The 23808-nt window shown below is 39.2% G+C and overlaps 1 protein-coding gene across 2 annotated transcripts in view; it reads left to right on the top strand.

Annotated features, from left to right (window-relative positions):
* Window positions 1–5166: 5166 nt before the first annotated feature.
* Window positions 5167–23808, top strand: part of SPAG6 (sperm associated antigen 6) — a 63896-nt gene continuing 45254 nt past the window's right edge. For both annotated transcript variants that reach the window (XM_082750446.1, XM_082750447.1), the window contains exons 1-3: window positions 5167–5362; window positions 5459–5554; window positions 22106–22272. In XM_082750446.1, the coding sequence (XP_082606572.1) occupies window positions 5338–5362; window positions 5459–5554; window positions 22106–22272 (288 nt within the window). In that variant the 5' untranslated portion in view covers window positions 5167–5337. The remainder of the gene's footprint in view (window positions 5363–5458; window positions 5555–22105; window positions 22273–23808) is intronic.

Raw genomic sequence — 23808 nt, forward strand, 5'->3', positions numbered from 1 at the left:
GGCCTCTGGGATTTGGCCTGCACCACGGGCTCTACGGAGCTGGCTGAAGTAAGGTGGTGCAGGGTTCCCACACCCCACTCGTGGCAAAAAGAGTCCGAACGTCCTTGCTCCCCGCAACGGGGTCGGGGGGAACTCCCTTTAGAACTCCCGGTAGGAGAAAGTCAGGGAGAAGCAGGGCCGACCCGAGCGGCCACGGCGAGTTTTTCCGGCTGCGCCAGCGCTGCGGCCTCGGCTCCGGGGTTCAGGTCTCCGCCCGCTCCCGGCAGGCCCCCGAGAGTTGGCCACACCATTCCTGGGCCCATGGGTCAGCCGCACCGCACGGAGGTTCGGCCGGGACCTCTCCGTGAGAGCCTGTTTGGCGGTGCGGTTCTTGCTGGAAGCCTGGCCCTGGGAAGCAAAACGAAAGGATAGAGGCCTTCTTTTTCCTGCAACCTGCCCCCCCGCAGACGCGGGTTCTGCTGGACCCGCGGCCCCTTCCCTCAAGATACCCCGGCCCGCGGCCCTCGGAGCTGTGAGGATGCACACAGAGTGGGACTCCTCCCACCCCGCCCCCACGTCGCTCGCACCCCTGGGCTTCGCAGCCGCGGAGCGCGCAGCGGGCCCCGGGAGGCCCCGCGGTAGGGAAGCAGCCGCGCCGAGCCTGCGCCGCGCTTCCGCACTCGCGCCCTCGGGCGGGACGCCCCCGCCTCTTCCTCCTGCCAGCACCCCGGAGCCTGATTCCCCGCGTCCCCTTTTCCGCCTATCTCAGCGATTGACGGCGGGGCCCTCGAGGGCTTCTGAGCCAAAATACGGCCCGACCCCAGCCCCAATCGGTTCCCGGCTCCCCCTCCCTCGTTAGAAACCGAGCAGAGGGGCTCTTTGGAGTTAGAGAAATTGGGACTAAAGGAAAAGCCGAGAAGGTCCCGGAGTACTGCATTCTTCTTTCCCCCTAGGACCCCCACACCCCATCAACGCTGAATACAGTTGCCTGCCGGGACCAGCGCCGTCGAGCCGGGAACCCGGCGTCCACCCGCCTGTGTCCAGTTATGCGGTGCCAGCCAAAAACCTTCAGCTCCTGGCTCGCGGAGCAGCGGCGCAGCTGTGGCTGGACCCGCACTTGAGGGGGGCATGGGCCGAGTCCTCCCAGGTCCTGGACCGCATGCAGGCGGGGTGGGTCCTGGGGTCGTTTCCTACGTGACACTTTACATTTTTTGTCTACTGTAGCCCGTTCTAATAAAAAGGTGGTTTAGAACTGTATCTACCTTTTCTGAGACAAGTGCAACAACACCAAGATTTTAGAGATGGGGGAGGGGCGCATGTTGAGAGGGAGTGGCTGATAGACATCTATGCCAGGGGGCTTAGAGTTTTCTATCTGGTGATGCGGGGTTTGGGTACAATTTTTAAGGAAAACTCACTTCCTTAAAAAAGTATTCACATCACGCACACACACAGGTACACACACCAAGCAGCAATAATTTGTTCTTTTTTAATGCATGTCCCAGTGCCTATTTCAGAATTCTACATTAATAGCATCCATTTCTAGTATCAATCACTTTGTGCTATAGGGTACCTTTGGAAGCGAAATTATTTGTGCATGCAATCCCCCTAAGCATGGTTTACTTTGAGAGTGGAAAAGATGAGTTCAATCTTTGCATCCATTGAATTACTGGGAAAAAAACATGTACAGGTGTATCCTTAGAACTTTGGGCCAGTTCCATCACCGTCATCTTAACATCTTATCGACCTTAACACTAAACCTTAAGCACTTTAAAGTTTAAAATGCAAAGAAATTATTTAAAAGAACTTGAAAAAACGAAGAATAGGACATAAGACAAATACAATCCAAGCATAGAAATGTTAATCTTCCCTTCCTGGATAGGACTGTTGGAGTATCTTCTGCAGCTGACAGACCTGATAGCACAAACAAATGGTCTGCTGAGAACTAAATGCAAAATCCTGATGTTTCTCCCCAAAAGAGTGCCAAAGCAACATTTAAGAGTCATATGTTTGCTCCCATCATTATAGATAATGTTTTGAGTCCACTAATTTGGTTATGGGGTATGTAGTGTTTTTACTTTTAATTCAAGTATGAAATATGGACTTGTTATAATAATTTTAGATTTGTTTTTTTGCAAAGTGATTATTGTATTCTATAACTTAAATAATAATTACATTTGATTGCCAAATGAATGCCTATTTAAATGCGAATACTATATTTTAATTATTTGGGGGAGGAGGAAAGGAGATTTCATATCTAGATAAAACCCAGCTAATTTTTCTCAAAAACAAGAATCCTTTTATTATTCAAGTGATGTAGATATTCTCATTTTCTTCATGTTGGTTACCCTATATCCCTTGTCTTTGCTTCCAACGCACTTACATGGTTTAGAGCAATTATAGCTCTTAAAACACGGGCAGGTGGTGGTATACACTTGTTGAATGAATTAGTACTTTGTTTACAAGTCTTTCTCCCACTGGATTTCATGTGCTAGAAGACAGGCACATTCTGTTATTAGCCAAGTGTCTGGCATACTTTGATACTTAATATGTGTTTGGCTTGATAGAGGAATATATATAGACTTGATTCACCTCAACAATTTTTAAAATGTGTATGTTACTATCTAATCAGCACATGCAAAGCCTTAACTTTTAAGTTATTCAGCTAGAAGCTGAAGAAAAAAAAATACATGTATGGTAAAATTAGCAAAATTTCTTTTAGGCATATGTAAAATATATTCCCATGATAATGAAATTTTTCTGAATTCCCAAACCAGATTTTTAGAGAAGTAGAACAGGATATTTAAACTGGTTTTATAAATGTTGCCTTTTTAAAGTCTAATTTTCATAAGTAAAAAAATTAAATGCAAAAGTGATTTTAAAGTTACACGTGGCTAGCTTTCTACAAAAGGAGCCAAAGTCATCCAAACAAATCTTTTATAGAAACACTTTTGCAATTTGTTCAGATAATGTGTTTCATCCTCAATCAAATGTATATTTTAATAGGTCAAGTACATTGTATATCTGTATTTAAAGTTAGCTGGTACTTTAAGAATAGTAATCTTAAATAGCACTTTAATAAAAAGAACCCTGAAATATCCCTTTGAACAGTTTTCTTTCTCACTACTTGTTACAGTTGTATATGTGATCATGGGGCATTCAATTAACTTTGTAAAACAGAATGGTATTTTACTTTGAAGTTAGTAAATTGAAAAGTGGGTCAGAAAATATAGATTGGCTTTCTTGTCAGTAAAAGTAATCTGCCATTTTTTGTATTTGAATTGCTGATAAAGATAATTCATTATATGTATTATAATCATTCTGCTGCATTTTTCTATTTAATTTTAAAGACTTTTTCCCCAAAAATCTAGAATAAAGAGCAAAGATCTAGCTTCTTTAATGTGTCCAATTTCAGATATAAAGTAGGAATCCTATATTATGCTTTATCAGGAATACAATTTAACCCACAGACATTGTTAATGATAGATATTCAGAATCTATTGTTAAAAATAGTTTATATACCATTTGAACTTAGGTTTTTAAACTTTGCAGCATTCCATAAGTAGACCTGTATAAGTAATATGTTTATAGGTTTAGATATCCTTTCCACTATCATCTCCTATCTCAACACTTTTAAAGTAGAAAATCATAGTAAAGCAATTACTAAAAATGACAGCTTGGGTAACTTAGGAGTGTGAGTTGTTCAAGGACTGAAACCAAATATGGAACCTCTTAGTTTTAAGGGGATTTTTAAAAAATTATTCAACAAGGAACTGAAAACAAAATTACAATGAAGGTTTTATTTGCCACTTTAATTATTTGCTCAATCTGTTTCCCCCCACATCTCTAAATGGGAACATACAATAACTTTAATTTTAAAAGACCTGTTTCCTTAGAGAAATGTGGAGATCATTGTGTGAAACTTTGGAGTTAGGGAAAGGAATTGTGAGTATTACTGGCTTCTGAACTGTGGAGCAGAAGACATGCTGTTCTGAGGGGTAGCAGGGACTTGACTGAACACACTTACTCCCCTATTTTATTGCTGGTCCATTCCCCAACTATCTGGGGCTCCACCAAATATCAGGATTTCATCAGAGAGCTCAAGTCAGAGTGAGAGCTTAAAGATTATTATATAGGACTCACCCCAAATATGAGAACCCGCTAAGTTTGCATAATCCTTTCTACTGAAGAAGAGATATCAAGAGGTCTCTTTCCTGTCTTGGCACTACTCAGCAGCAGCTGTGGCTATCTATTCCCTTGACACCTGGTGGAATTGGACGTTCTCATGGAGAAACACTTAAAGTTGACACCTGTCATTGAAACATTTGTACAGTTTTCAGGCAAGCTAGAAACTGGTGATAGACTAAGTACTTAATTTCTGCTAAAAGACTCTGGGTAAAAATTTAAACTTACAAGGAAGTCTGGTTAAGATAATGTGAATCAAAACTTTCCAGGTAAAGATTCTCCTTCCCTTTCTTTTGGAAATGTCATTTAGCAACAACATGAAGCTTAAGTTTAAATGACAAGGACAAATGTTTAAAAATCACAGAAGTGAGGAAACAAGCAAAGTTGGTGGTTAGGTAGAACAAAGTCACAGAAGACAGGACATTTACCATATTGTTCCCCGTCTACTTTTCTCATTGAATCTCTAGGAGTGCTTTTTAAATCCTTTTAAAGCAATATGCCTAAGTTAGGAGTATAGTTGTCTTCACCCTCCAAGAATCCTGAAACCAGAATTGTCCGGTCCATGACAGCTGGATTAAAGGGGAAAACCCATTCGGCGTTGAGGACATTGACAGCGCATACTATCAGATCACACCATGTGCTCTGGGAGATGTCTTTTGACCGTCTAAGCCAGGACGACTCCACTGACGTCGTTTGCTAGCCTCGTCGCGCTTTAACGGGTCTCTCCGGGGGTGAGGAGGAGCTCCCCCTCGCCGGGACCGAGTCCACGGCGCCGCCCGGAGACCTCGCGGGGGCGGGCTCGGTTTGCAAAGGGCCCTAGGCTCCCGGCGGACGCCCCGGACGCCCGGCAGGACCGACGGCGCCCGATTCTCGCGGCGGCCCGGCGACCGTGGCGCGCCCCGGGAGCCCCTGCGAGCGGAGATCCCCCGGGGCTGGCCGCCTTCGCCCGACGCCGGGTGCCGCGGCCGTGACGTCACGCCCGGGACCGGCCGTTGCCGCGAGACGGCCGCGTTCCGGTTCCGGTCGGTTGCCCGGGAGACGCGGGTACACAGAGAGAAACGGCTGCCGTCGGAGGCCGAGTCGTCGCCGCGGTCGCCCCCTCGGCCTTCTCGCAGGCCGGGAGCGGACGGGCGGCGTCGGCGCCCAGCTGGTCGCGGGCGGAGAGCTGCCGGCGCCATGAGTCAGAGGCAGGTGTTGCAAGGTGAGGCCCGGGGCGGGCGGCGCCCCGACGGGCGGGCGGCGGGAGCCGCGGGGGCACCGGGCCGCCTGCTCCTCCGTGTGTCTGTCTCGTCCGCAGTGTTCGAGCAGTACCAGAAAGCCCGGACGCAGTTCGTGCAGATGGTGGCGGAGCTGGCAACCAGACCCCAAAACATCGAGACGCTGCAGAACGCGGGTGAGTCCGCACGGATTCCGCGTCGCTCAGGGCCCCTCGAGCCGCTTGGCCCGTCCTCCGCACCCCCGGCCCTGCCCCGCCTCGTCCTGCACCTCGGGCTCCTAGCCACCCGGGGTGCGCAGCCGTCTCGCCCCTTACCTCCTTCCCCACAGCCCGGCCTTCCCCCGGCTCGCTGTCGCCCCGCTCCCCAGCCGACTGAGCTTCTGGAGAGGGGCAGGGTGGCGTCGGCAGGACGGCGTCCCTAAGTTCTTCCCATCCGCCGCGGAGACCGCGGAAGCAATCATCCTTTTTAGCGGGTCTTTTTGGGTGTGAGGCCAAGAGGGTGAAGCTTCCAGATTGGTGTGAGAGGGGCCCGACATCCCTATTTCCATCTTTACCGCAACCAGGCAAGTGTCAAGTTGAAAGTTAAGGCCAGAAGAATTGCCTGGAAGTCATTTTACGTGAATGGGAATCTACCTTAATCATTAGACCCATTTTATCCGGGTGCCCTTGCTTGTCACCCTGCCTTTGATCACCTTCGACTTCCTCACACCAAAGGAATTCCAGAGCGGTTGACACATTATTTCTCGCCTTGCATTAGTGAAAGGGCAAAGATTTGCTTGAATAATTTCTAAGACATTCAAAGTAGGTGAAGTGCTAGGCTTTAGAAGTTCTTATGGTGCTGTCATTCCCCCTCCTCAGTCCGAAATCAAGCATACTCTAGAAAGAGGAAGAGAGAGTGTGTGATTTGCTTCTTATCAATTAACATAAACAGATGGAGAAGATAATGGGGGATTAAGGACGATTCCACCGCCATCTGAACTCAAAGTAAGGCAGCATTTCATCACTACTGTGTCATAAGAAGTGTTCAACTTGTAGTTTATAATCTTTAAAACTCATTTAATTTAACACGGAATTAAAAGAAATTTAAGGACACATTGACAGGGCAAGAATGTTTAGAAATAATGTTTGCTCTGGTTTCTTTGAGGAGAATTACTACTGCACCTAAATGAAAATTTTTTGTGTTGCTGAGAGGGATTTTGGTGTTTATTCTTTGTATGTTTCTCTTGGAGGGGAGTATATTTATAAAAAGTGTATTTGATAATCGTGTTTTAAAACTTATTTTGAGATAATTATAGATTTACATGTGTTGTTAGACATAATACAGAGATTCCTCTGTACCTCAAAACTGTGGCATGATATCACAACCAGGATGTTGACACTGATAAAAATCCATCCATTTTATTCAGGTTTCCCCAGTTCTGCTTGTACTTACTTGTGTGTGTGTATGTTTAGTTCTATACATTTTTATCCTGTGTGTATCTACCATCACTATACTTAAGATACACAACACTTTCATTACTGCAAGGATCACTTTTATTGTCCTTTTATAACCACACCTACCTTCCTCTTGTCCCTAACCCTGGACAGCCACTAATTTATTCTCCTTTTGGAAATTATAAGTTGATCATCTTTTGTTCTGCAGTTGTTTCATGTGGATTAATTACCTTTCTTCTGCATGTATGTATGTGCTTACGTGCATGGATATATACTCCCCAAACTACCCAGAACAATGCTGGACACAAGGTTTCATATGTATAAGTTTATTAAAGAAAATATAAATTTATTAGAGCATATTACATTTTTTAAATTCACTTAACTTTTAGTTCTTCCCCCCACTCAGTCCTACTCATCAACGGCTTTTGTGAATGAACACTTATTATTTACAAATATTTAATTTCTGAACTATAGGTAAACAGCTAAACTAAAACTTTTTAAAAGATTTTATTTATTTATTTCACAGAGAGAAAAGGAGAGCCAGAGAGTGTGCACAAGCAGGGGGAACAGCAGGCAGAGCAGGCAGAGGGAGAAGCAGGCTGTCCACTGAGCCCTATGCCTGACTCCATCCCAGGACCCTAGGATCATGACCTGAGCTGAAGGCAACCACTTAACTGACTGAGCCACCCAGTCATCCCTAAAACATTTTTTTAAAGGGGAAAATGAGGGGCGCCTTGGTGGCTCAGTTTCTCAGTGCTTTTGCTCAGGTCATGATCCCAGGGTCCTGGGATCAAGCCCTGCATCGAGCTCCCTGTTCAGTGGGGAGTCTGCCTCTCCCTCTCCTTCTGCCCCCTCCCCTACTTGTTCTCTTTCTCTCTCAAATAAATAAAATCTTAAAAAAAAAAAAAAGGGAAATGACTGACATTTAAAAAAAATTTGATACTGTAGTATGGGGGTATAAGTAATACTTAAGATACAGGATATCACGTTTTAGTATAATGGTAACAGGTTATCTCTTCCTGTAAGTGTACAATGTAGAATGTAGTGTGGAATTTAATCAATCCAAACCATTAGGCTAAATGATCACCAAAGTATAAGGGACCTACATGTGACATCTTAAATAGTCACCTATTTCCACTTATGGTCTGGTTTATGAAGGAATTGAATACAATAGTAATATAACAATGTTTTGAAGTTGTCTGTACTTGACCAATGTTGACAGAATGCTAAGATTTTTCTTTTCTTGAGGAACTTATTTCAACATATTTCATGTTATCTAGATTTGATTTAAGCATGCCTTTAATAATTTTAAATAGATATAGCTAATGAATATTCCAGTGTATTCTTTTGATTAGAATAATCCTTCAGCTTTGTTATGAAAACTTAATAGCCTATAAACTATTGAAATGGTTTGTTCCTAAAAAAAAGACAAAACCAACATGGATTTAAAAATACTTTTGAATGAGCCATAATATGTATGCATCACATATGTTATGATCAAGTTTTTTTTTTTCAGTCAGATGACTTCATTTTGATAACATAAAATACTAATGCATTTTATTTCTGACTTTGACATACTCTCTACATCCCTGGGAAGGTTTTGTTTTGTTTTCTCATTTATCTCCCTAATAAACTGCTTAAATAAATATGTATCATGGATCTGAGATCAGGGGGAAAACATTTTCCATATAGGCATCATGATAAATCAGTAATTCACTTGTTAAGAATTTTTTAAGTCATTCACTGTGAGAGGAACCTCAAAGGTGAAAATTACCAATGGAGTTTTATTTCATTTTAAACCTCTGATCTTGTCCATTATATTTTTGATGTGCTAATAAGAATATTTGCTTTATTACATATGCCCAAAGTAATTACTAAAGCAAACAAAGCATTGCATGATATCATCATCAGAGTATTTGGACAAAAGAAGTTTGATTTCTAGCCAGAATTGTTACTAGAAAGAACAGTGTAAAATGTGTCTATAACCTAGAGTTATTTTTTTCTTTCTGAGGTTTTACTCCTTCTAAATCAAATATGTACAGGAATTAAAAAGTTTAGTGTTTGTTATAAAATCTCTTTATGCACCCTCCAACCCTGTACTCTTGAACCATTACATCTTGCAGCTATTTAAAAATAAATTTTGATACGTTCCCTCTTTTAATAATCAGTAATACATATAACGCATTGTAAATAGTAGAGATAATACATTATTACTTCTAGCATTGTAGAATTTCAGCAAATAGAGGTGATTGTTTAGTTATAAAATGTAAGTAATATGTTTTGTGGCATATTGGACAATCAGGCTCTCCTAGGTTGTTTAGAAAATCTTTTATAATAAGCTAATATAAAAAGTCCAAGAAATTTGTTTTTAAACTGTTTAGCTATATAAAATGAACTTTCTGAAGCAGCTGTTTGTGTAAAAAAAATTAGGGTAAAATTTAAATTAACACTATGTAATATTTAACATAAATCCTATAGCAGAACAAAAAACATGGCTAAGCACTAGAATAGTAGGGATAGAGAAAACTGCATAACCCTTTAAATATGCATCTCTATGAAGCCAATTTGCAAATTTAGGCTATTTAATGAGTTTACAATTCAAGAAAACAATATACACTGACAAAATTATCTTAAGTTACATGTGTCTGGGGCAGAGTGAATGTGTTCAGATTAATGATTTAGCACCTCAGTTTGCTGAGAAGGAAAAGTCTGTGGTAAGCATTTATAATATATTTAAAACATAGCCTGGTAGATACAAGTACCATGATTCTCTCACAAAACCCCACTGTTCCAAGGGATATTGAAACTGAAAAGATAATTAGTAGGGCAACTTCAAAAAAACTTAACCAAATATGCTATTTAAATTTCATGAATATAAAAGGAATCTTGGGCTTGTGAATGCACGATAATTAAAGTACTGATCTTTTTTTAAAAGATAGGGATAGTGGGTTTTATATTTTGTTTGTTTGTTTTACATATGCTTCAGCGGAAAACATTTGAGGGAACTATAAAATTTCTGAACTTGTATGCACCTAATAATATGTCCTAAAAACAAGATCATTCAGAATTTTATTCTGTGTTCCCAATCGTTGTTCCTGCATGGACATTTATAATATAGCCAGGGCTAGGATGTTCTTGTTTTCTTAGGGAAAAACATGATGATTAAAAAGGGAAAATCTAAGCTATGGATGAGCCTATAAGAGTGGGACTTAGAAATGGCAAGTTTGTGTGGGTTATATTTTAATGTGACAATTTAAAGTTTTTGAAAAGTTATTTAAATTTACTTCCTAACTCCTCTTCATGTTTCAGTGTTTTTTTTCATGGCTTTTGCTCCTCTGACTAGAACCTTTTTTTTGTACTTCTTTGTCTAATTAATTTCTACTCATTCTTTATGGCTCTGTTTAGATGTTGATTCCTCAGGGAAATCTTCCTTGAGCCCTCTCAGTAAGTTAAGTCTCTTGATTTATGCTTTCCTTGCTCCTAATATTTCTCTTTCATGATACGCATTACAGTTGTCATGATTTAGTTTCTGTTTACTCCACAAACTGTAAATCCCATTCCTAGCATAATTCTTAGTATAGAGCAGATATTCAACATATTTAAATAGAATGAAAGAAGGAGTAATAATTATTTTTTAAGATTTAATTTTTTTTAAGTAATCTCTATCCCCAACATGGGGCTCGAACTAATAGCCCCAAGATCAAGAGTCACATACTTTACCAACTGAGCCAACAGGTGCCCCAGAAATACTTTTCTAAGTGTTTTCACATCTCTTAAAAAATTAGATTCTTATAACAGCTCAGATAGATAGAATAGGTATCTTCTTTCTTTCTTTCTTTTTTTTTTTTAAGATTTTATTTATTTATTTGACAGACAGAGATCACAAGTAGGCAGAGAAACAGAGAGAGAGGAGGAAGCAGGCTCCCTGCTGAGCAAAGAACCTGATGCAGGGCTCCATCCAAGGACCCTGGGATCATGACCTGAGCAGAGGCTTTAATCCACTGAGCCACCCAAGTGCCCGAATAAGTATCTTCTTAAGCCCAAGAAAGGCTAGATAGTTGCCCTCATCACAGAGTTAGTACTGGCCAGACTGGGACTAGATGTTTAATTGCTGTCTGACATTGCACTCTTTCTCTGTCACCTTGTAGGTATTAGTTAGCTATTTCTAGATGGTTCTAGGAGTTCCTAATGAATCATAATGTTTTAGTATATGTGCTGCCGAAGCGAGCACGAATCATAATGTTAACCTATTAAAACAAGTCATCTCTTTAGGCTTTTGGGTACCAAAGGCTATCTCATAATTGTGTGTAATTGGCTTTTGAGGTACCCTTGAAGACCATTATGGGAGCTTGAGTGGAGGCCAGATGCAGAGAACTAACTTTAATTGATAAGTATCTGGAGGTTTGAGGGAGTGGGAGTTGTATTTAGGGCGTACACTGGACTCAGAACTCTAGAGGACCTTCAGCTTCCTTTGACTTCTGAGAAAGCCTTATCAAGCCAAGAGCTCTTTAAAAGGATCCAGGGAAAAGTGTATAATCCACTGGAAGTCTCAAACTCAGATAATGCTTCAGAGAGTTGTTGGACTGAGTCCCTGCTGAGATCAGGGAGAGTGCAGGGGAGGCTTCTTCAGAGCGCAAGGTAGTTAGCTGCCCTGTGACTGCTTTTTTTTTTTTTTAGAGCATGGGGGGAGGCACTGGATATTTGTTGGTTGATTTTATGTATGTCCCTTTGTTTTTTTACTTAATCATGCTTTGTGTGAATGACTTTTATTCCATGTTCATTGAGGTCTGAATTTTGGGATTTCTTTTGAGTAGATGTACTGGCCCTAGCAGGAAGTCCAGCACCACCCTTGAGAAAAAATTTGGTCTTGCCTTGTAGTGGGTGGGATGGCCCCTCTGAATATGTCAGACTTCCCTAATTTTCAAAGTGACATACTGGTTTTGCCATATACTCCTGGTTTTGCCATATACTCCATCCTTTTTGTCATGAGGGTGGCTCAATTTTAAAGTTATTTTTTATTCAAGGGGCGCCTGGGTGGCTCAGAGGGTTAAAGCCTCTGCCTTCAGCTCAGGTCATGATCCCAGGGTCCTGGGATCAAGTCCCGCATCGGGCTCTCCAAGTCCCGCATCGGGCTCTCTCCTTGGTGGGGAGCCTGCTTCCTCCTCTCTCTCTCTGCCTGCCTCTCTGCCTACCTCTGATCTCTCTCTGTTGAATAAATAAATAAAATGTTTTAAAAATAAGTTATTTTTTATTCAAGTTTTGTTATAAGTCTAGGTAAAAAGAAGTGATATTTGTGGTGTATGTATGTGTGCATCTGTCTTCAAAGAAAATTATTTTTATCCGCTTTTCTGTATATTCTATTCCTGTGTCATTAGAATCACTAGTAAGATATATATAGACTAGCTTACATTAGTTTTCTATAGAATTGTCTTTGTAGAATTAATCTAATAATATGCCCTTTTTTGAGGGCTTATTAAAGAATACATAAATTTCCCTATAGCTTCTTTAAATCTATCATCGTTGCCCATTTTGATGTTAACAAAATGTTTTTTATATAAAGATACTCTTTTTTAGCCGACCAATTTTTATTAATTATTATGTGTCAGGCTAGGCCTACTTACGAAATTTCATGAAAAAATTTGTCACGAAGTGGTTCCCTTTTTACTTTTGCTTCCAAGAAACTCAGTGATATGTTTAGAGTTCAGAATTGCAGCAGCTATTCTTAACCCGTATTTTTGATAAAATTATTAGTTCCCATCCCTCTACTATATGGCTCTTTTTTTTTTTTTTGAGATTTTATTTATTTATTTGACAGAGAGAAAGAGAGGGAGCACAAGCAAGGGGAGTGGGAGAGGGAGAAGCAGATGAGCAGGGAGCCTGATGAGGGGCTCAACCCCAGGACCTTGGGATCATGACCTGAACTGAAGGCAGACACTGGACAGACTGAGCCGCCCAGGAGCTCCTACTAGATGGTTATATCTTTGTGTATATATCTTTTAGAGAAAATTATCTCTAAAATTTTTAGAGTAAGTAGAGTATGAATAAAATATTTTATGTGAAGAAAGAATTTGATTACCTTCCAAAAGTGACCATTTTAAATACTAACCATGAAAACTCTTGGAGCAGATAATCCTTTTATAATTGCTATATTTATTCTCTACTTACCCCATTCATAAACATTCCAATTTTCTGCAGGCAGGTGGGCATTATAGGTATAAATCATCAAAGAGAAGTCACATTGACAAAAGAAGACAGGACTAATTTAATATTTGTAGTTCTCTAGAAGACTTCCAATTAAGATACAATTGTATCTGTTTGGGGTACTACCAGGTAAAGGGTCAGTTTAAATGACCCATATACCAAAAAAAGAAACATGAACCTATATTAACCATTGTTATTTTGTTATTTTTTATTTTTAAAAAGTTTCTAAAAAATCACCTTATTGAGATATAATTCACCTACCTACAATTCACACGTTTAAGTGCAAAATTCAGTGGTTTTTGGTACACTGTTAATTTTTTTAGTACTCTTTTTTTTTTTTTTTTTTAATTTAAGAATCTCTACACCCACTATGGATCTCATGCACCTGAGATCAAGAGCGACAGGCTGTTTTCACTGAGCCAGCCAGGCACCGTAATGCATTGTTAATTTCTTAAAATTGTGATAAAATTTAACAACATTTGCCGTTTTAGCCGTTTTTTTTTTTTAAGATTTTATTTATTTGACAGACAGAGATCACGAGTAGGCAGAGAGGCAGGCAGAGAGAGAGAGGAAGGGAAGCAGGCTCCCCGCTGAGCAGAGATCCTGACACAGGGTGGCTCCTCAAGACCCTGGAGCCATGACCTGAGCCGAAGGCAGAGGCTTAACCCACTGAGCCACCCAAGCGCCCCCATTTTAGTTGTTTTTAAGTGTGTAATTCAGTGGTATTAATTACATTCCTAATGTTATGCAGCCAGCACCACTAACTCCAGAACTTTTAAAAAGTCACCCCAACCAGAAGCTCATTTTGTTTTTATTTTAACTAAAATTTGCCTAAAAAGAGAAAATTGCACATCAAATTTCACAATTTGTTCATTTATCATTCAACATTTATTGAGGGTCCAAGGGCCAGATGGATACTTAGATGCTGATCGTGCAAAAATAGAAGGCATAGACTTCTTAAGCTTCCTTAAGGAGCTTATTTGCTGAAGGAGCGATATGTAAATACTGTTTGATAAGTGTCTATTGCATAGACATATGGAGCACACATGAAGGGTGCCTAACTCAAGCTTTGGAGGGGTACTTTCATGGGAGACTTCCTGAAGGATATATTATCTGGCTGAATTTTGTAGGAGTTAGCTAGATGAAGAAAACTGTATTCAGGTGGAGGGAACATTATGTGCAAAGGCACAGAGGCAAGAGGAAAGGTGGTGCTTGATAGAAAAGTCGAATGTTTAGATAAGGCAGGAGCCTCTTGGGATAATAGGGCTACAGAGGGGCCAGGCAATGGCTGGAGAGGAAAACAGGTTTACTTCTGAAGGACCTCATCCAAAGTTGGATTGATCCTGGAATTGATAGAAAGCCATTGAAAAGCTCTTATCAGAGAAATGAAGGGATCCATTTTGTGTTTCTGAGAGATGACTTTCACAGCAGTGTGGAGAATTGATTGGAGGGAATTAAAACAGGATCGGGAATACCCTGGGCCCATATTTGTTATAGCAGTCATGCCATTTAACAGATGTGTAGGATTTGTGACTTAGTAGAATGGGTGGGGCAGGTGAGGTGAGGGGAGTTCAGGGCCTCACAGTCTTCTGGTTGCCATTCATTAATGGAGAAGAGATACAAAAAGCGGAGGAAAATAGTGACTTCATTCCCTAATAGTGTTGAAGTTGAAGTGTCTGGGATATCTACGTGCCAGTGACTAAAGTGAGCGATTTGTCTATGTAGGGCTCTGGAGCTCACGAGAGTGATCTTGGCTTGGAAAGAAATGTTTGGACATGTGGAATTTACATGTTCCTTTGAAAACTATTTTAAAGGTCCATCTTATATTTCTTCATGTTATTATAAACATGTAAGTTCCAATCATTTTATCTAAAGTATCATGTGGGGGCGCCTGAGTGGCTCAGTGGGTTAAGCCTCTGCCTTCGGCTCAGGTCATGATCTCAGGGTCCTGGGATCGAGCCCCATATCGGGCTCTGTGCTTGGCAGCAAGCCTGCTTCCTCCTCTCTCTCTCTGCCTGCTTCTCTGCCTACTTGTGATCTCTGTCAAATAAATAAATAAAAATCTAAAATAAAATAAAATAAAATAAAGTATCATCTGAATTGAGCATGCCATAATGTTTGTGATCTGCGTACTTAGTTGAAATCTCACATATAGACAGTGGTGGCTATGACCTAGCCAAGAGTCAGATAATTGCACTGGAAGAATGAATGAAATTTTGGTTTAATGCAGTAATCATGGAAGAGAACTACAGTAATGTTAATGGTAGAATTAAGTGAATTCAACAGATTATACCCTTTATTATGCATTTGAAACCTGGCACATACAGGCTATTTTTCATTGGCAAATGGACTGTGATTGATATTGGGGAGGAGAAACAGGACGGCATAGATGCTAGAGTTATAAAATATTATCTATTTCCTAGGATTGTAATGAAGATTGATTGGTTAATATTTTAAATTTCTTAGGGAAGTCCCTGGTACATGATAAATGCCATGTAAGTGTATGTTAGATCAGTTAAGAAATACCTACTGTGGGAGGTGCTTTGGTGTCTTGGTCAGTTAAGGGTCTGCTTTCGGCTCAGGTCATGATCCCAGAATCCTGGGATCAAGCCCCTCATCAGGCTCCCTCCCACTTTGCATTTCAGGCTGGTGTGAATTTATCATGGCTTCTTCAACAGTCTGCAATAATCATGCATCTTTTGTCCAAGCCAGAAACTTGGAAGTATCACTTATTCCTCCCTCTTCTTTACAGTAATCAGTTTGTCTTGTAAATATCTAGACCTTTCACTTTTTTCTTTCCCTTTGCTGTTAGTATTCTCCAGCCTATTCTCATATCTGGCCTATATTTGTACAATAGCTTCCTAAGTGGTCTTCCTACTTCCTAGGTTGTCTCTTTTCACCCTTTCTTCCTAGGGTAATCAGTGATCCTTCTTTACAAAGTACAAAAACACTGACGTTAATGTTCAGATTAATTTCAAAATCCTTAAGATAGTTAACTGGGCTCTACAGTACTTTTGTCTCTGTTAATCTCCTAGCATTCTTTCCTGACTCTGCTCCCCTCTTGTACTATGGTCATACTACATTCTCAGTTTTGTCAATGTATCAAACTCTCTTGATTCTGAGCTTCATTAATACAGTTCCTTCTGGTTGGAAAACTCTCCTGTCCTTCTCTTCTACATTCCCTCCAGTCATTTGAGCAGACGATCTGTGATCTGCCTGAGAACATTCAGATCTCCACTTAGATGTCCCTTTCACCTTGGGTGCCTTCCTTGTGTCTGTCAAGGCCTAGGTTGGATGCTCCACTGTATATTTGCAAAGCACCCGCTACTTCCCTTTAGTTGCATGTATCATGTGTTACATTTATTCATTTCTCTTGACCACTTTATAAGTTCCTTGAGGTCAAGGATAATTGGGTTTTCAATACCTTGTATTTTTTTTAAGATTTTATTTATTTATTTGACAGACAGAGATCACAAGCAGGCAGAGAGGCAGATAGAGAGAGAGGGGGAAGCAGGTTCCCTCCTGAGCAGAGAGCCTGATGCGGGGCTTGATCCAAGCACCCTGGGATCACAACCTGAGCCGAAGGCAGAGGCTCCAACCCACTGAGCCACCCAGGCGCCCCTGTACCTTGTATATTCTTAACAGATATTTCTTGAACAATGAATAATTATTCATTCCATAGTAATTCTAAAATACATGGTAGAAAGGGGGAAAGGGGAAGTTATAGAGTATTTATTAGGGGACAATGAAAAGTTCTGGAATTGATAGTCATGAATGTTTGATCAATTGTACTTAATGCATACCTAATTGTACACTTAAAAATGGTTAAGATGATCAATTTTGTTATGTATATTTTGCCACAATAAAACAAAAATTTTAAAGATTAAAAAGCAAGGTGAAGAGGTATCCACAGTAAGCAGAAATCTTACGAAGACTTATGTGGATCCAAAGGCCCAGTTTGCAGGTACCTGTTTTTAAAGAAACAAAGTTGGGATGTTAACTATCTTTATAAAGCACAGCAGATTGAGGTAATATGTATATAAACTACAGACATGTAATATGAGAATGGGAGTTTTTTGCTCTTGGAAATGTTTGATATTTCCTTCCTGATTTGTCTATAATTGGTGTGCACAATCAAAGTAATCAGGCCTATGTTGTGTTAAAAGAAATTAAAGAGTTGTGATTATTTTGAGGCTTTTTTATAATCTCTTCCACTAGATTATTAGTTTCTTGAGGGAAGGAACTGCCTTTGCTCAGGTGTGTAATGCTATTGCTTGCCAGTTGATAAACAATGATCTATTTTTCAAATGAATGTCTGGGACAGGGTCAGCAAGGTTGTTTTGTTGTTGTTTTTGTAACTGGATTGAAATGTAGATATTACAAGCAATGTGTCCAATATTGGCACTGAACCAAGAAAGTAGAAAAGAAACTCAGAGCTATAAAGTTGGAGGGGAGAGAGATTTATCGAAGTTTCAGAAACACTTTCACACCATTTGATCAGTTTTTACAGAAGAAACAATTGTTATATAGATATGAGAGTATGATATGTAAATTATTATTTTTAATATTTGTACCTGGTGGCTTCTTCAATAGAGACATCACTGAGGTCACTAGCTGTCACTAGAAACCTTGCTTATCAGATATTGTAGTAGCCACTATTCAAAGTGCTGTAATTCATGGACTCTAAATTTTCATGCATTCATTCACCAAGGATCAATCACCATGGATTCCTAATGGACCAGCAGGTAAGGAAAAAATATTTTTTATGTTATATATGCTTCTTCTCTGCCTTCTCCCTTCCATGCTCCCTCAGTATTACCTTCCTTCCTTCCTTCATTTCTCTTGTATCATTATCTCTTATTTTTAGGATAGACTTGTAATTAGAATAACAAGGTCTCCAATGCTTAATCTGTGTAAGAGATAAAAACATGTCCTTGGGGACTGATACGTATGAAGCACTAAGAGGCAATTCAAGGGCAAGACATTTGGGCAATATTTTCTCTAATAAAGATGACCTATTCAAACAAAGATATATATTTTTTAAAGATTTACTTATTTTATTTTATTTATTATTTATTTCTTTTATTGTGAGAGAGAGAGAGAGAGAGCACAAGCAAGGGGAGTGACAGAGGGAGAGGGAGAAGCAGGCTTCCCGCTGAGCAAGGAGCCTGAAATGGAACTTGATCCAGGACCCTGAGACCATGACTTGAGCTGAAGGCAGATGCTTAACAGACTGAGCCACCCAGGTGTCCCTATTTGTTTATTTTAGAGAGAGAGAGAAAGAGAGCTTGAGCAGGGGAAGGGTCAGAGAGAGGGGGGGGGAAGAAGCAGACTCCCTGTTGAGCACAGAGCCTGACAGGGGACTGGATCTCACAATCCTGAGATCACACATGAGCCAAAATCAAGAGTTAGAGGCTTAACTGACTGAGCCACCCAGGTTCTCCCAAACAAAGATATTTTATTATTATTATTTTTAAAGATTATATTTATTTATTTGAGAGAGAGAGATCACAATAAGCAGAGAGTCACGTGGAGAGAAAGAGAAGAGGAAGCAGGCTCCCCACCGAGCAGAGAACCTGATGTGGGGCTCCATCCCAGGACCCTGAGATCATGACCTGATTCGAAGGCAGAGGCTTTAACCCACTGAGCCACCCAGGAACCCCCCAAACAAAGATATTTTAAACTGGAACTTTAGCTTTTACTTTTTTTGAATTTTTGAACAGTCTTACTATGCTACTGTCTAAACTAAGGAATGTAGGAAAAGAATGATAGAACAGAGGCATCTGCATAGAGGCCTAACTTTGATATTAAATACAGGGATAAAAGGAAAGGAATTGTGCGTCATTTTACTGATCTTATTTTTCTGGGGCGAGATGTAGTGAAAAAATGGAGAAGAAAATATGTAAAGCAAAATATTCCTTTGAATGTATGGACAGGTGAAATACCTGTAAGATGGTAAAATATTTTACTGCTAAAACTGCAAGTTGAAATTTTCCAAACTTGGGAGACTTATGGTATATTAGCTAAATACTATAACTAATAACAAACGCTTATAATTAAAGTAAACATTATAGGCCCAGATAGATGAATTCATTCTTCAACTTCTTAGCATAGAAGTTCAAAGTTTTTGAGATTTAATTCAAAATGTCCAGGATGTATTACCCAGTATAGACTGATTTTCCAATTATATTTCAAAAGACAATAAACCACTGCCATCATACACACACACACATATATATCAAATGAGGGGGAATAAAGGAAATACCAGAATCATCAGGGAAAAATAACATGAACCATAATTGTAATTGTTTTAAACTATTTGAAGCATACTTGTTATACTTTATATTTTTTGACCTTGTTAATGTATTTATTATGAAATTCAAGTATATGTTAACAAATTTAGCTCTTATTTTTTTAGATTGACTTATTTTCACTTAAAATCATTCATTTTTTTTTATAAAAATTGTTATATTCAGCAACAACCAAAATCAACCCAATTTAAAAATGAGCAGAGGAGTGTGGTGCATAAACAATGAATTCTGGAACACTGAAAAGAAATAAAAATAAAAATAAAATGAGCAGAGGACTTGAATAGACATTTCAACAAAGAACATGTACAAATAAATGGCCAGTATAAGCACATAAAAAGACATTCATTGACATAAGTGCTAGGTAAATGAAAATCAAATCCAAGATGAGATACCACTTCATACCATTAGGGTGGCCATATTTCAAAAACAAAAGACAAAAATAATGAGTGTTGGTAAGGATGTGGAGAAATTTGAACCTTGGTACTTTGTTGGTAAGAATGTAAAATGGTGTAGCTTCTGTGGAAAACAGTCCAGTTTCTAGATAGTGGTGCCGATTATACTAACTTGTACATTAAAAAATGTTTAAAATGGTATTTTTTTGTTATGTGTACCACAATTAAAAAAACTAAAAAAAGAAATCAAGTAATAAAGCAACTACAAAGAAGAAATCAACAAATTATTTTAAATCCAACCTTCTAGAAAAAGCCCATGTTAACATTTGCTAGTTATTCTAATACCTATTCTGTATTTTAAACTTTTTGTTGTGAGGTAATTCAGAAATTATCACTATAAAAAGCGTAGATAGTAATATTAGCAACACTTATGAGTATAGACTTGTTGATTTGCTGAACATGAGCTATGACCTAGCCATGAGTAGAAGTGCCGTGTGCCTGCAAAGTTAACCAGCCTGAGTAGGATTCAGACTTGCAACTGTGGTCTTATGTAAGATGATCTCATCAAGCCACCCTAGCCATAAACACGATCACTAAATGAAATTGGAAACTGTGAAAAGCCATGGGTCACATCATTACATGTATCTATGATAAGCATCATTATTCTCTGCTTATGTTATTGGTAGTACTATTTATCTTAATTTGGTCTAATCCTAAGTGTTATTATAAATGTTTTCCTTTTATTCTATTTCAAATGTTTCTGCATATAACATTATAAAAGCATATTGATAATATTTGCTTTTCTAGATCACTGTGGTATGTTTTTAAAGAAAAGATGTAATAACATCTAGTTGAATAGCCGCCTGCAAATTAAGTAAAGTTTAGAAAGTCAAGGGATGTTTTGTTCCAGTTCGAACTCTGTCATTACCTTTCTTGTAACCTTAGACTAAAACAGCATCATTAAAGCCCAAATAGCAGTTGACTATTTTGGATATTTGATAGTAAGACAAAGGTACTGTAAAGAGTTGGAATAGCTAGATGACTAAAATGTATTTTTTTAATCTCTCTTTCCCCACCTCCTCAACTTTCAGTATGTATTATTTATAATTATTAATGAAGAATATCTGAATTTCTAACCGTGCTCCATTTTTTTATTAGTTCTGTGATGATTTCTTAACCTTTCTCGGCCTCCATTTCCTCATCTGTAAAATATACATAATAATAGGGCCAACTTCATAGTTTTTTTATGACAGTTCAGTGAATTAATATGGAAAATAAGTCCTTAAAACAAGATACATGTATAATACGTCTCGATAAATATAAGCTAACTTTTACTATTGTTGCTATGAGGATGATAGACCTACTATGTATTCAACCCTAGAGTGAATATTATACGAGCTAGTAATATAAAATACTAATCTCAAAGAATTTTTTTTATAAAGATTTTTATTTATTTATTTATTTGAGAGAGATCACAAGCAGGCAGAGAGGCAGGCAGAGAGAGAGGAGGAAGCAGGCTCCCTGCTGAGCAGAGAGCCTGGTGTGGGGCTCGATCCCAGGACTCCGAGTTCATGACCTGAGCCGAAGGCAGCGGCTTAACCCACTGAGCCACCCAGGCGCCCCTCAAAGAATTTTTTTTAAGATTTTATTTATTTGACAGAGAGAGACATGGTGAGAGAGGGAACACAAGCAGGGGGAGAGGGAGAGGCAGACTTCCCACTCAGCAGGGAGATCGATGTAGGGCTCAGTCTCAGGCCTTCGGGATTATGACCTTAGCGAAGGCAGATGAGTCATCCAGGTGCCCCAAAGATTTTGTTTCTTTGGAATAATATCAGCAATCTAAATTTTCTTCCCTTCATGAATGTGAGAACTTAGACTGTTGAAATCACAGAAAAGATCCAACAGTTGGAATCAGAGGGGGGAAAAATGAACAAAATAAACGGAAGACTCTGTAGAGATGAAAGGACCCAAACTGAGCCCTGAAAGATAGGGTTTGCAAAGGTTGGGGGAAACTATACCCAATTTCCTTCTACCCCTTTCCATATGCTAGGTATGCATTAAACTGTGTGTTCTACAGTCTTTCTCTGCATTCCTCATGACTGCCCTATCAGGTCACATAGTGACTATTTGCCAAATCAGGGATTTAAACTAACCTAACTCCAAAGCGTTTCTTGTCATGCTATGTTCTTGCTTTGATAATCACAGGTTGTATTATTCTTTGTCTTGGCCAGTTATATGATTCTGAATATACCTCTAGTTTTTAGTGGATAATTTTTTTTTGTCTTTACTGATTTTTCCCTACAATTTTCTTATCGGCATATATGCTGAATTGTATATTTGCTTTTCCATTTAAATTTTGCTGATTTCTGTTCTTTCATAACTACACTCAGGTGTAATGTCTTTGCTGCGGCCTCTTCTTCTGGATGTGGTCCCAACAATTCAACAGACTGCTGCATTGGCTCTTGGGAGACTGGCTAATTATAACGATGACCTAGCAGAAGCAGTGGTGAAGGGTGACATTCTTCCACAGCTTGTTTATTCATTGGCAGAACAGAATGTAAGATTTTTGAAAAAATTAATTATATATTTTTTTAGATTTTTAAAAATCTGCTAGTTTGGGTACAGTTACAAGCTTATAAGCTTTAGAATTTCAGGATGTTAATACAAGCTTTAAGTCTTTGAACTGCACATAATAATACCTTTAGGGTACTTTATCTTGGGAGTGATGGGCAGCTTTTTTCCATTACTGTTAATGTAAGAAAACAGATTATACAATTTTTAGTGGGATTATGTATAAAGCAGTATTTCTGTTTATGAGAGTCTTAAACCTGTAGGATCAGTCTTAGAGAGCTGTATGGAGCCCTAGGCAAATAAAAAGTTGTTTTCAGCAATCCATATATGCAGGCGAAATCTGGTTAGTGGAAACTGTAAGAGACAGTTTGGAAGCAAGGAGGGAGGGAGGGAAGCATACAAAAGGAAGGAGAATACATGTAATAGAAGGTTTGATAAAGCATTTTATACCAAGTATGTAAGCATGGCAGTCCTTTTAAGGGTCATCTAAGAGTGCCCTAATTTTTCCCCTTCCTGTCCAGTTCTACTCTATATTTCTGTACAGCACCACCTAGCAATAGTTAAGGACATTCCTATAGATACGGTCTGTTTATTCTATTCTGTTAGTTTATGATAACCTAAGGATATATATTTCTTGACATTTTTAAGATTAAATTCCTACTTGTGTAACCAAATGACAAATTATCCAACTTAAAAATGGGCAGAAGACTTGAAGAGACATTTATACACATACAAAGAAGATACACAATGGCCAATGAAGATGAAAAGATGTTCAATGGCATAAGTCATTAGGAAATGCAAATCAGAACCACAGGAAGATATTACTTTACCTACTAGAATGGCCATGATAAAAAAAAAAAAAAGAAAGAAAAGAAAAAAAAATGAGTGTTAGTGAAGATTTGGAGAAATTGGAGCCCTCGTACACTGCTGGTAGGAGTGTAAAATGGCGCAGCTGCTGTAGAAAACAGTCTGGCAGTCAAGTGAAATATAACTACCACATGACCCAGCAATGCGACTCCTACTTAGATTTCCCCCCCAAATTGAAAACAGGTGTTTAAACAAAACTGTACACAAATGTTTATAGCAGCATTATTCACTATAACAAAAGAATGACTGGATAAACAAAATGTTGGACATCCATATCTTGGAATATTATCAGTAGTAAAAAGGAATGAAGTGCTGACACATGCTACAACATGGATTAAACCTTGAAAATGTTACAGTAAGAGAAAGAAGCCAGATACGAAGGCTGCATGTTGTATGAGTCCACTTATAGGAAATATATAGAACATGCAGATCCATAGAGGCAGAAGCGGATTAGTGATTACCAGGGGCTGGGGGGAGAGGAGAAAGAAGGGTGACTCTTTAACATGTGTGAGGTTTCTTGTTGGGCTAATAATATTCTGGAATTGGATGGTGATGTTTGCACAACACCATGAATGTGCTAGATGCCATTGAGTTGTACACTTTAAAATGGTTAAAGTAGTAAATGTTACATATATTTTACCAGAATTAAAAAAAA

This window comes from Mustela nivalis, assembly GCF_964662115.1.
Source record: "Mustela nivalis genome assembly, contig: HAP1_SCAFFOLD_1141, whole genome shotgun sequence".
NCBI classification, from domain to species: Eukaryota; Metazoa; Chordata; class Mammalia; order Carnivora; family Mustelidae; genus Mustela; species Mustela nivalis.